Genomic DNA, 14,050 nt, shown 5'->3' on the forward strand with positions numbered 1-14,050 from the left:
GTTGGAGTCTCACTCAGTCGCCCAGACTGGAGTGCAGTGGCACGCTCCCGGCCACCACAGCCTCAACCCGCTGGGCTCCGGCGATCCTTCCACCTCAGCCTTCCAAGTAGCTGGAACTATAGGTGCACGCTACCACGCCCGGCTAATTTTTTGATTTATTATAGAGATGAGGTCTCGCCAAGTTGCCCAGGCGGATCTCGAACCCGCGGGCTCAGGCAATCCACTCACCTCAGTCTCCCAAAGCACGGGATTACAGGCTGAGCCACAAAGCCCGGCTGAAAATATATTTTTCAACTGTCCTATTGGGTATACTGTATATTGTTTGTATAACTCCCAAGAAACTGAAACCATAAGTTGAATTTTGAGGTTAAAGTTTCAAGAAAAGGCAAATTTATACCACCTTCATGTACTCTGGCCATGTTTTCATTAGCTAGTTTTGATTTCTAGTCATGCCACTTATCTTCCCATAAGCTTTCTGTTTTCCCTAAACACATTTAGAAATTGATTTTTCAAAGTGTGCAAAAGGTAGAGTCCATATCCCCCATGCACAATACATCTCTTCAATCAGAAAGCATTACGTAGCAGTGGATTCAGAATAAGTCATATCATAAAATCAGCAATTCAATTAATTATGTAAAACATTGTCTACACAATATAAAAGCAATTAATATCATCTGAATTTTCAAAGTGTTTTATACCTTTTTGGTCTTTTCAAGATTATATACCATCTGGCTGCAAGTCATATTATCATCCAAATAAGACACCGGTTCCAACTTGGTCCTTAAACATTAAGAATAAATAAAAATTAATGAAGGGAAAAAAAAACCTCTTGTTAAGTCAGTTGCAACACATTTCCTTATTTTATTTTTTTAAAAATAGACACAGGGCCTTGCTCTGTTGCCCAGGCTGGACTACAGTGGCACAATCACGGCTCACTGCAGCCTCGACCTTCTAGGCACTCCTCCCACCTCAGCCTTCCAAATGGTGGGGACTACAGGTGCAAACAACCATGTCTGGCTAATTTTTTGGTAGAGACAGGCTGGTCTTGATCTCCTGGGCTCAAGTGATCCTCCCATCTCAACCTTCCAAACGTGCTATAATTACAGATGTGAGCCACCATGCCTGGTCTAAAGATTATTTTTAAATTCTAATATTAATGGAACTAACCTTACAGAGCTATTCCGTATATTGTGGATCTCTCTATTGTAGCTCACATTGTTGATAATGGTTTGAAATGCCTCAATAGGATCAATAAGTTGACCCCAGACCTTAGATCCAAGGCGATCCAGAATCACCATGAAACAGTGTAATGCTGGCCAGAAAGGATCAGCTCTATCATCTGAAATAAAATAAAGCAATCGCTGAATCAAAACAATCAGAAAAATGTACTAACATATACTGAGAATCAAGCATTCTTAATCTGGTTAGCAATAAAAATGAACACTAAGCAGAAAGTGATTTAAACCAAAGCAATGCCAATCCTTGGAAACAGATTTTTACAAGTTGTGGCAAATTTTCAAAATTTTTTAAGTAATACCATGACAACTCTGCATAAAAATGCTTAATGGAAAACAAAATGTTTAATGGGCAATAAGACAGTCTAGGTAAATACAATCTTCTTACACCCTGTTTGCCACACCTGAAACAACTTTTCCTGTTCAGCTCCTCATCTGCTCCCAGAACTTTAATAAATAACAGAAAAGGAGAGAAAAAAAAGGAAAGAGAAAGTCGGTATTTACAGATCTAAAAGAGGCCTATGATACAAGAAAGTCTGCTTCAGCATAAGCCTTTATTTTGTGGGTCATACAGCTAGTCTTTGTAAAGGACTGACTGCCTTAGCTAATGGGTAAGGCAAAGATACACATTCTTCATCTATCCGTAACTCAACATGGCTTGACTGTTATCTACTTTTCAACTATTTTCAGGAATTCCCACTACTCACAAGCTCTTACCTCTAATCCTTTCTCTCTTCTCTATCAGATACTAAGAGGCAAGATACTGCCCTACTCAAAGACCCTCAATGGCTCCTTAATGTTTTCCAAGAAAAAACTCTCAAGTCCTCGGTCAAGAACTCAAAATGTCTTGATATGCTGTTTCTTTCCAGCTTCACCTGTCATATTCCCACAATCACACACCAGCTACAGCAAAAACAGATCAGTGGCTTGTTTCCAAATAACACCAGAATGCCCTATCAGCAATACCCATCAAAATCCCACGCATCCTTAAAAGTCCAGCTTTAATGCCTCCTCCCACATTAAACATTCCCCACTTAATATCTACACTATTCTTTGAGGCAAGTGCTCTAACTTGCTCAGTTGCTGACGGGTGTTTAGTTACCCTAGAACCTGTGATTTTACTTCCCTCGGACCTCTGAGCCTCTGCTATTTTATCAGTAATTTGTATAGACCTTCTCTTGCATTTCTGTATCCTCCCCTGCAGCTGACACAGAGCCTTATTTCTAGTAAGCTCTCAAATAAGGAAGGAAGTAGTTAGATGAAGATAATTGTGAAAGGTTTCTTAGAGAGGGGCCTAATATTTTGAAAAAGGGAGCTAGATTAACAGAAAGGACAGAATTAGATGAGCAGTTAGGCACAGCGAAAGAAATGAACAACTCATACAGCCAAATGAGTTAATCACAGCCTTAGTCAGGAATAACCTAGCAAGAAAATATATGCCATAAAAAAAGAATAACATTGATATATTTTATTGTATAACCCACAGTCATCATGCATGAAAATAAGTGAATGAGTCGGGCGTGGTAGCTCACGCCTGTAATCCCAGCACTTTGGAAGGTGGAGGTGAGAAGATTGCTTGAGCCCAGGGATTCAAGGCCAGCCTGAGCAACTTGGCGAGACCTCATCTCTACAATAAAAAAAAAATTAGTTGGGCGTGGTGACACATGTCTGTAATTCCAGCTACTTGGAAGGCTGAGGCGGGAGGATCACCAGAGCCCAGTAGGATGAGGCTGTGGTGGCCGTGAGAGTGTTACTACACTCTATCCAGCCTGGGTGACAGAGACTCCAACTCCAAAAAAAAAAGAAAAGAAAAGAAAAAATGGAAGAGGAAAAAAGTTACATTACGTTTTCATATATAATCCTGCATACTTTTTCTTCATTAATTCATTCTTTCATAAAGAAGATCAAAAACATGTATTTAAATACAGATCCTTCATGATCAGCCTAATACAACCATAAGCAAAAGGAGATCAAGATCTAATGATAAACATGACTATAAGTTTTAGACTTAATTTTCTAGATTATCTAGACAAGTACTGCCCAAGGGAACCTTCTGTGATGATGGGAATTCTGTACCTGCACTGCTCAGTAGAGTAACCAACAGGCACATAAGGCTACTGAGCTGTGAAATATGGCTAGTGGTATAAAAAACCTAAATTTTTAATTTTAATTAACTTAAATTTAAATAAGTACATGGCTGGCAGTTACTGTGTTGGACAAAGAACCAGAGAAAAGAAGCAGTAGGCAAAGAGAACGTGGGACAGGGGAGGCTTTCCCCACATGTCATTACAAATGGGTTTCCCAAATGCTCTGGTTATCATTCTATCACTAACTTTGTCAACATGAAAAAGTAAGTTAACTTTGCAGGACTTCACACTCTTCTTCTATGAAAGGACAGTGTTGAATTAAACTCTAAAGATCCTTTCCGATTTGAAAATCTGAATCTGTTACTAAACCATAAAAGTTAATTCTTTTCTCCACACCATATACCAAATCCTGCAGTAACACTATCACTTTCAAAGTACATCATCATCACAGCACTCAAAAACATTCAGCATTTCAAGTTTATTACCATCTGATTGCTTCTCCATGGTGTGAAGTATCGACTGCATAAAATCATTCTGCTTATCTGGGCCCAACAACAATGAATCCATGGCTTGCTCCTCCAGAATGGTTAGCAACATGCAAATACCTGTAAGATCATTTACAGTTTTCTTGAATCGATGCAACAGTACTGTTCTAATGCCATCTCTAGTTTAGTTGACAGTTCTGCTTCATCTCCCTGCCATGGTTTTCTTTTGTCAACTAAACTAGAGATGGCATTAAAACAATACTGTTTCTCAAACATTTTAAGTCTGAGATATTTGTACACAACAGCTCCCAAGTAACAGAAATTCAGACCAATTCAAGTGTTAGAAAACAATTTCTAAGATGACTACCACATAACTTACATTCTATCAACCTAAGATGCCTTCAATTTTAAGAAACCATGTTTCATATACCACCAAGAAAGAAAAAAAATCACTGCCCACATGACTTTAAGACTTAGAATTAATTAAATAGGGTAGAACTACCCTGAGTTAGTACAGAATTTGTAAGCAGTACTAATAAACTCTTTCTACCATGAAATATTTTATACATTGGAAAAGAGATATTAACAACCAATCAATTAATGTCAACTAGTATACTAATACTGTTTGTCCAATACTGTTTTAAACAAAAGATTCATCAAAGCTTGAAAATGTATCTCTTATACAGAAAGTTTCTAGGATAAAAATGTTTAAATAAGATATATAAGCTGGGTTCGGTGGCTCAGCCTGTAATCCCGCACTTTGGGAGGCTGAGGTGAGGGGATTGCCTGAGCCCATGGGTTCGAGACCCGCCTAGGCAGGCGAGACTTCATCTCTACAATAAATCAAAAATTAGCCGGGCGTGGTAGCGCGCACCTGTAGTTCCAGCTACTTGGAATGGTGAGGCGGAAGGATCGCCGGAGCCCAGCAGGTCAAGGCTGCGGTGACCGAGAATGGCCACTGCACTCCAGTCTGGGCCATGGAGTGAGACTCCAACTCAAAAAAAAAAAACAAAAAACAAAAAAAGATATATAATGGGTAAGTAAATTTAATGACAGAATAAGAAGTAGGAACTATTAAATCCTATATTTAGCAATTTTTTTTTTTTTGAGTCAGAGTATCACTCTGTCGCCCAGGCTGGAGTGCAGTGGCACACTCACAGGCACTGCAGCCTAAACCATCTAGGCTCAGGTGATCCTTCTAACTCAGCCTTCCAAGGAGCTGGAACTATAGGCACACGCAACCACGTCCAGCTAATTATTTTTTCTTTTTAAGAGATGAGGCCTTGCTATGTTGTCCAGGTTGGTCTTGAACTCCTGAACTCAAGTAATCCTCTCACCTCAGCCTCCCAAAATACTGGGATTATAGGTGTGAGCCACTGCCTCCAGCCTATATTTAGCAATTTTGATCAAATCACCAAAAACGTCCTTTTTAGGACACTCATAAGAACTAAAGGAAAATATTAACTATATCAGTGTAGGAACAATACTCACCTAACCAATAGTTTTTGTAGTTGGTAGTTTCATACATGTGTGAGGGAAGAAGAATCAGTTTACCCTTCTCGAGGACAGAAGAAGTATAGATGTCTGGACTTTCCAAAAGCCCCAACTCAATGACTTTAAAAAGGCAAGTTAAAACTTCCTCTAAATCATAATAGTCATCTCTGTCCACTTTTCCCAAGTTTCTTGCAGACAGGATAGCCCAACGCCGAACCTAGACGTATAACACAGTATGTTTTTTACATCATTCCATAAATAATGGTCTACAGATAGCAAGAACATGGATAACAGGATTCTCTACAGACTGTAAAAGACACATAAGAGCCGGGCTCGCTGGCTCAGCCTGTAATCCCGCGCCTTTGGGAGGCTGAGGTGAGTGGATTGCCTGAGCCCGCGGGTTCGAGACCCGCCTGGGCAGCGAGACCTCATCTCCATAATAAATCAAAAAATCAGCCGGGCGTGGTAGCGCATGCCTGTAATTCCGGCGACTTGGAAGGCTGAGGCGGAAGGATCGCCGGAGCCCAGCAGTTCAAGGCTGCGGTGGCTGGGAGCAGCCACTGCACTCCAGTCTGGGCGACGGGGTGAGACTCCAACTCAAAAATAAATAAATAAATAAATAAATAATAAATAAAAGACACATAAGAGATACTAGTTAATGCAATGTGTGGACCTTATTTGATCCTAACTTAATCAAACTAACCCTAGTAAACCATTTATGAGATAATTATTTCTGTTCATTTAAACACTGACTGGAAACATGGCATTAAGGAATTATTCTTTCAGAGGCAAAAATAGTATTTTTTGTCTTTATCTTTTAGAAACATACTGAAATATTTTATGGATGAAATGTTCTGATGCTTAATATTTGCTTTAATCTAAAGGAAAGTACAAGGTTGACCATGAGCCGGGCTTGGTGGCTCAGCCTGTAATCCCGCGCCTTTGGGAGGCTGAGGTGAGTGGATTGCCTGAGCCCCCGGGTTTGAGACCCGCCTGGGCAGGCGAGACCTCATCTCTACAATAAAATCAAAAAATTAGCCGGGCCTGGCAGCGCGTGCCTGTAATTCCGGCTACTCGGAAGGCTGAGGTAGAAGGATCGCCGGAGCCCAGCAGGCGAGGCTGCAGTGGCCAGGAGCAGCCACTGCACTCCAGTCTGGGCGACCAAGTGAGACTCCAACTCAAAAAAAAAAAAAAAAAAAGTTGACCATGTATTGATAATTGATAAAGCTAACTAGTGGATATACAATATATAAATATATACATATATATTATGATGGTTCATCAAACCATTCTCTCTACTTTTATATGTTTGCAATTTTCTACAACACAAAGTTTAAAAAAGAAAAGAAAACATGAAAAAATGAATCTCAAATGAAATCAAACATCATTTCTGAAAGGCAGAATAACACAGCAAAGTGATTTTAAATTTCTTGGGGGCTATGAATTAAATATAGTGATCACAACCAACCTTAAAAAGACTAGGTAAAATAAAAAATAAAAAAAACTCAGAGTGTAATAAAAGTACTGCTTTATCAAATGCTTCATGATAAACAAGCATATGTATGTGTATACTCAATGAAAACATTTCGTATAGGTAGGTTATGGTCAAGAAAGTTTAAACACATAGACGTAATGGATAAGAAAAACATGAGCCCTACGCCAACACAAGTAATGAATTGTCAACTACTGGAAAAAACAAACAGGAATCTATGATTCTATACTGATAACAAATAAGCAGGAGACGGGGAAAGGTACATAGTACGATTCAATGACAAGTGCTGACTGGTAAGTGAACAGAGTGCTGGAGTTGGGAAATGACCCTTTTGCCATCGTCACAGAAAAACAGGTTCGGGCAAGAAGCATCAATGAATGCTAATTCACGAGGAAGTTTTTGGGTTTTCTTTGAGTCGGAGTCTCACTCTGTCACCCAGGCTGGAGTGCAGGGGCACGCTCATGGTCACTGCAGACTCGACCTGCAGGGCTCAAGCAATCCTTCTGCCTCAGCCTTCCTAGTAGCTGGGACTACAGGCGTGCACCATCACGTCTGGCTAATTTTTTGATTTTTTGTGGAGATGAGGTCTTGCCAAGTTGCCCAGGCTTATCTCAAATCCGTGGGCTCAGGTAATCCTCTCACCTCAGCCTCCCAAAGTGCTGGGATTATAGGTGTGAGCCACTGAGCCCGGCCTATTTAGAAGGAAGTTTTGGTGAGAAGGAGGGTATTTACATGGCCCTAAAGTATCTAATCCATAGAAACTACATAGCGAAGACACTGGACAACACCTTGACAAAATGATCAACATTAATATCAAGAGGGGCAAAGAATATGGTGTGCCTCTGTCCATGTGTGACAAGCTGAGAAGAGCGTCACTTATGTAGTACAGGAGTGGATAGCACATAACACAAAATCGCCCATGAGGAACCGTAGGAAAACCCCCAATGAGGAGCACTCATCTTTTAAAAAGAGGCAGAGGCAAGCTGACTGTATTCTTCAGAAATGTTATTGTTGTAAAAGACCAACAAACATTCCAGATTCACTGGGACTCAAATGATGTGACAACTAAATGCCATATCTTTTGCCAGCAATAACAAAAGATATCACAATTCCATGACCTCTCAATCACAAGTACAAAATAGTGTATCACTGTGGTCTTATTATTTCCTGACCATTAAATAGAAAACATTCCTTTGTATGCTTATTGACCATAGGTAGCCCCTCTTCTGAGACATGTCTGTTCAGGTCTTCATCCATTGTTCTTCAGTATTTTTAGTATCATGATTATCTTCTCCAAATTTTTAACAATATTTTCACTTTCTTTATGGTGTCTTTTAAGACAAAAGTTCTTAATTTTAATATAATCAAGTTAATCAATATTCCTATCATAACTAGTGCTTTCTTTTCTATAAAATCCTTAGATCTAAATGATACATACCTATATTTTCTGACAACAGTTTGATAATTTATCTAGATAAATTATAAATGATGAAAGAATAAGAATCTAATTTCTTCTTTTTCTATTTTTTTTTTTTTGAGTTGGAGTCTCACTCTGTCACCCAAACTGGAGTGCAATGGCACACTCATGGCCACCACAGCATTGACTTGCTGGGCTCTGGCGATCCTTCCACCTCAACCTTCCAAGTAGCTGGAACTACAGGCGTGCACTACCACGCCTGACTAATTTTTTATTTATTGTAGAGACGAGGTCTCATCAAGTTGCCCGGACTGGTCTGCAACCCGTGGGCTCAGGCAAGTCACTCGCCTTGGCCTCCCAAGGTGCTAGAATGAGAGTCTGAGCCACTGAGCCTGGCCAAATTTTTTTTTTTTTTTTGAGTTGGAGTCTCACTCGGTCGCCCAGACTGGAGTGCAGTGGCCGCTCCCGGCCACCGCAGCCTCAACCTGCTGGGCTCCGGCGATCCTTCCACCTCAGCCTTCCGAGTAGCCGGAATTATAGGCACGCGCTACCACGCCCGGCTGTCACTGATTTTATACAGTGTCTCTAGCAACTACTAAAGATCTGAATAGAAGTGGGTCTAAGCCAGGCTCGGTGGCTCAGCCTGTAATCCCAGCACTTTGGGAGCCCGCGGGTTCGTGACCTGCCTGGGCAACTTGGCGAGACCCTCATCTCTACAATAAATCAAAAAATCAGCCGGGCATAGTAGTGCGCACCTGTAGTTCCAGCTACTTGGAAGGCTGAGGCGGAAGGATCGCCGGAGCCCAGCAGGACGAGGCTGCGGTGGACGGAAGCAGCCACTACACTCCGGTCTGGGTGACAGAGTGAGACTCCAACTCAAAAAAAAAAAAAAAAGTGGGTCTATTTGAGTTTTCTATTTTATTCCATTGGACAGTTTGCCCATATACTAATACCACATTCTCTTAATTACTAGAGCTCCAAAGTCACTAGTCTGCTTATCAGTCTCCCCTTTCTATTCTTCAGAAATGTCCTGGCGATTTTCGGCTCCTTCCTCTTTCACATGAATTTTTAAAAACCATCTTAAACATGTTATGTTAAAATACTTGCTGGAATTTATTAGAAATGTTCTCAATCTAGAGATCTATTTGAAGGAAACTGACATCTTTCTGTTATTAAGCTTTCCTACCATGTATAAACAGTATCTTTCTTCATTTTTTAGATCCTCTTTCATATGTCAGCTAAATGTTATGATTTTTCTGTAGTGGTCTTGTTATATTTATGGCTAGGTGCTTGAGCCTAGGGGTTCAAGACCAGCCAGGGAAACCTGGTGAGACTTTGTCTCTGCAATAAATCAAAAATCTTTATAATCTACTACCAAATGGCTGGCTGCCTGTGGGCAGAAATGCAACTGATTTTTACGAATATATCTTACATCTAGTCACCTTTCAAACTCCTACTTTTCATAACTAGTAGATGCTTCAAGTTTCTTATGTAAATAATCTTAACAATAAAAATAATGGCATTTTATTTGCTTCAAATTCTGATGTCTCTAATTTCATTTTCTCATTTCTTTACTGGATTGACCATAAACCCTAATTCGACATTTCACAAAAGTGTTGATAGTGAGTGGTGATAGTGATATTACAAAAATAGTGATAGTGAGCACCTTTGTCTTACATCGGATTTTTTTTTTTTTTTTTTTTTGAGTTTGAGTCTCACTCTGTCACCCAGACTGGAGTGCAATGGCCGCTCCCGGCCACCCCAGCCTCAACCTACTGGGTTCCGGCGATCCTGCCGCCTCAGCCTTCCAAGTAGCTGGAACTATAGGTGTGTGCTAACACACCCGGCTAATTTTTGATTTGTTGTAGAGATGAGGTCTCGTCAAGTTGCCCAGGCAGGTCTCGAATGCGCGGGCTCAGGCAATCCACTCGCCTCGGCCTCCCAAAGTGCTGGGATTATAGGCTGAACCACCATGCCTGGCCTTTTTTTTTTTTGAGTTGGAGTCTCACTCTGTCACCCAGACTGTAGTGCAGTGGCCGCTCCCGGCCACCACAGCCTCGACCTGTTGGGCTCCGGCGATCCTTCCGCCTCAGCTTTCCAAGTAGCTGGAACTACAGGTGCGCGCTACCATGCCCAGCTCATTTTGATTTATTGTAGAGATGAGGTCTCGCCAATTTGCCCAGGTGGGTCTCGAACCCGCGGGCTCAGGCAATCCACTCACCTCAGCCTCCCAAAGGCGCAGGATTACAGGCTGAGCCACCGAGCCCGGCTTACTCCTGATTTTAAAGGTAATACTTCATTAAAAGTTAGTCAGGCTGTGTGCAGTGGCTCACACCCGTATTACCAGCACTTTGGGAGGTGGAGGTGGAGACGGAGGCAAGTGGCCTGCCTGAGCCCAGAGGGTTAAGATCAGCCTGGGAAACGTGGTGAGACCCTGTCTCTGCAATAAATCAAAAAATTATCCGGATGTGGTGGTATGTGCTTGTAGTTCTAACTACTTGGAAGACTGAGGTGGAAGGGCTGCCTGAGTGAGTCCAGCAGGTTGAGGCTGCTGTGACCGTGAGCATGCCACTACACACTAGCCTGGCAACAGAGTGAGACCTCAACTCAAAAAAACAAAAAGTCAAGCCAGGCGAGGTGGTTCACATCTGTAATGGCAGTCTTTGGAATGCCGAGGCAGGATTACTTGAACCCAGGAGTTCAAGAACAGCTTAGGCAACATATCAAGACCTTGCCTCTACAAAAAAATTTTAAAAGTAGCTGGGTATGGTGGCACGTGCCTGTAGTCCCAGCTACTCGGGAAGCTGAGGCGGAAGAATCACTTGTGCCCAGGAGGTTGAGTCTGTTGTGGGTTGTGATCATGCCACCACACTCCAGCCTGGGCAATGAAGTAAGATCCCGACTCAAAAAAAATCAATTTGGATAATGTTTTCTCTAAGTTTTTTACTAGTCATCAGACTATGGAATTTCTTTCTATCCCTAATTTGCTAAAAATTGTCAATCATGAATGAATATTGAATTTTACCAAGTGGGGTTTTTTTGCATCTTTGGAATATCATATGGGTTTTTTGGTAGATTGATGTGAAATTATAGCTACAGATTTTCTAATATTTTGTTTAGGATTTTTGCATCTACCTTCAATTTTATTTTAATGGATTAGTCTGGTTTTTGTTATAGTATAATACTGGCTTCACCTAATAAATTGGCAAAAACTCTTTTTCTGGAAGGAGATGCATAAGATTAGGAAAATTTTTTCCTGAACAGTGTGGAAGAATGTCCCATAAAACCAGCTAAGTTTGCTTGGTGCAGTGGCTTATGCCTATAATCCCACCACTTTGGGAGGTGGAAGAGAAAGGACTGCCTGACCCTAGGGGCTTGAGACCAGCCTAGGCAACTAGTTGAGATTTTGTCTGTACAACATATCAAAAAATTAGCTGGCATGGGAGTGCACACCTGTAGTTCCAGCTACTTGGAAGGCTGAGGCAAAAGAATCGCCTGAGCCTAGCTGGTTGAGGCTGCAATGACCTTAAGTATATCACTACACTCCAGCTGGGTGACAGACTGAGACTCCAACTTAAAGCAAACAAACAATCAAAACACAAGCTGAGTTGATGTTTTTGTGTTGGGAAGATTTAACTATCAATGCTTTTTTAATTTCCTTAAGAGTTATAATATCTAAGCAATTATAAGTTATATTTTTTTAAGAATTTGCCTTATTTCATCCAAATTTTCAAAACTGCTGGCATATACTTGTTTATAACATTCTATTATTCAGATAATCTTCACTTGATCTATAGAATCTTCTCCGTTTCATTCATATATTTCCTCTACTTCCCTTGATCCTTCTTTGCCCATTTTGTTCATTTTTTCAAATAATCACCTTTCAGTAATTTATGGATCTTCTCTATTTTATGCTGTGTTTCAGTGAGTTCCACTCATTTTTTAATCTCCTTTCTTTGGTTTTACTCCACTGTTTTCTAGCTTAAGAGGAACAGTCAGCTCATTAATTTTGAGGCCTTCTTTTTTTCCAATAATCAATTAAAGGTATACACTTCCCTCAAAGCATCTCTCCTACTATATTCTGCAAGTTTTTTTATGTGTACATTATCATTATAATTATAGACATTTTAATATGATTTCTTTCTTTTTTAGCAAGTATGAATGCCCAAATGTGAAAACTTATTTATCTAAACTGTGTTATGATCAGAGATCACGGTATGTATGATACTAAGTCTTTAAAATGTGTTGAAGCTTTCAGTATGGTATAGTACACAATCATTCTTGTAATGTTTAATGTATATTTGAGAAGCTTGTTAGATTCACAGCTGATATATGTGGCCTCTTAGGTCAAGCTTATAAACTGTCATACAGATACTTGATAACCTTCCTGGATTTTGTCTACTGACTCATCAATAAGAAGAGAAGGCTGAGTGTGGTGGCTCATGCCTATAATCCCAGCACTTTGGGAGGCTGAGGTAGGAGGATCACTTGAGGCCAGGAGTTCAAGACCAGCCCAGGCACCACTGGTAGACCCTGTCTCTACCAAAAAATATTTTTTAAAAGATTAGCTGGATGTGGTGGCACCAGCCTGCAGTCCTTAGCTACTGGAAAGGCAGACTTGGGAGGATCCCTTGAGCACAGGAGTTTGAGGTGACAGTGAGCTATAATCCCACCACTGCACTCTAGCCTGGGTGACAGAGTAAGGTTCTGTCTCTATTATTAAAATAAAAAAGAAGTAGAGAAGTATGTTGAAATCTCAGTAATGAAGTTTTTCTCCCTGTAGTTTTGTCAATAACTGATGCAATCAGTCTCTTACTCAACTTGGCCCGTTGCTGTCCTAACATCTATTTTAGTAGATATTACAGGTGAGAAAAGCAAAAAAGAAGAGCTCTTCTTCATTAGTTCAGTTCAGCATATTGAGTATCAGATTCTTCCATGTCAGTCTTTTAAGCTCAAGCATCACCTGGCGGAAAGTACTTCCCTACCCTCTCGGAAACCCTCTTCTTTGACCCTACATCACCCTCTACTTAACAGTAGTGACATTAAAATTTTAAAAAGTAAATATTTAAAACAAAATCCACAGCAAAAACTACTATTATCGGTACCTATAGGTACAAAAATAAATGATATTCTTCCATCGCCTAACATTCACACTCACCATTTCATTGGGATGGACCAAAAACAAATAGATCCCTGGATATTTGTCAAAAACCTGAAAGGAGCAATTGGCTTGTTCCATCCGACAAAGTGCTTCAACACATAATTCGTCTAAAGAGAAAAAATAAAGCAGTAAGCAAAAGAGATAAATTTTATCAGCTTATCAAAATTTCCTAAATCTGGCTCTTCCAGTTATTCTGCAAATAAATGAAAATGTGTGCCTTTTATTCACCAAACGGAGGCACTAAAATGCTTATAATGTAAATGTGGGAATAGTATTTACCCACCTGAAAGATTAGCCAGTTGATCATAGAGTGTTCTTAGGAATTATTCTGACTCTACTAGAATATATCTCTTTTTTTACAGTTGGCATAATTATCTCCATAGGTATCTCCTTAGAAGTATGGCTGTAAGTACAATTCCATTTGCATTTTACATTTTGATCCACCTGGGCTTTACTTGGTACAGGAGTAATGAATAAAGTCAGCTTCCCCCTCAAATGGCTAGCTGTCCCACTCTCATTTAATAAATAATCCACTCACCCTATCAGATCAAACAACTTTCGTTTGTAAAACTTCAAAATATCTTACACTAGTGATAGTGGCTGGACTTGAGGACAGGGTGACAATACCTGGAAAGCATGAGGGGAGCTCTTGGAGGTTAATAATTTTTTTTTTTTTTTT

At 40.3% G+C, this 14,050-nt stretch overlaps 1 protein-coding gene across 1 annotated transcript in view; it reads right to left on the minus strand.

Annotated features, from left to right (window-relative positions):
* Positions 1–14,050, minus strand: part of SETX (senataxin) — a 77,093-nt gene that overhangs the window by 58,824 nt on the left and 4,219 nt on the right. The window contains exons 3-7 of the mRNA XM_021709232.1: positions 13,369–13,478; positions 5,299–5,518; positions 3,808–3,927; positions 1,168–1,339; positions 699–780 (exon numbers count right to left, since the gene is read on the minus strand). Of these exons, the coding sequence (XP_021564907.1) occupies positions 699–780; positions 1,168–1,339; positions 3,808–3,927; positions 5,299–5,518; positions 13,369–13,478 (704 nt within the window). The remainder of the gene's footprint in view (positions 1–698; positions 781–1,167; positions 1,340–3,807; positions 3,928–5,298; positions 5,519–13,368; positions 13,479–14,050) is intronic.

The sequence above is a fragment of the Carlito syrichta genome, unplaced genomic scaffold (assembly GCF_000164805.1).
Source record: "Carlito syrichta isolate Samal-C Ts95f unplaced genomic scaffold, Tarsius_syrichta-2.0.1 Scaffold169335, whole genome shotgun sequence".
NCBI classification, from domain to species: domain Eukaryota; kingdom Metazoa; phylum Chordata; class Mammalia; order Primates; family Tarsiidae; genus Carlito; species Carlito syrichta.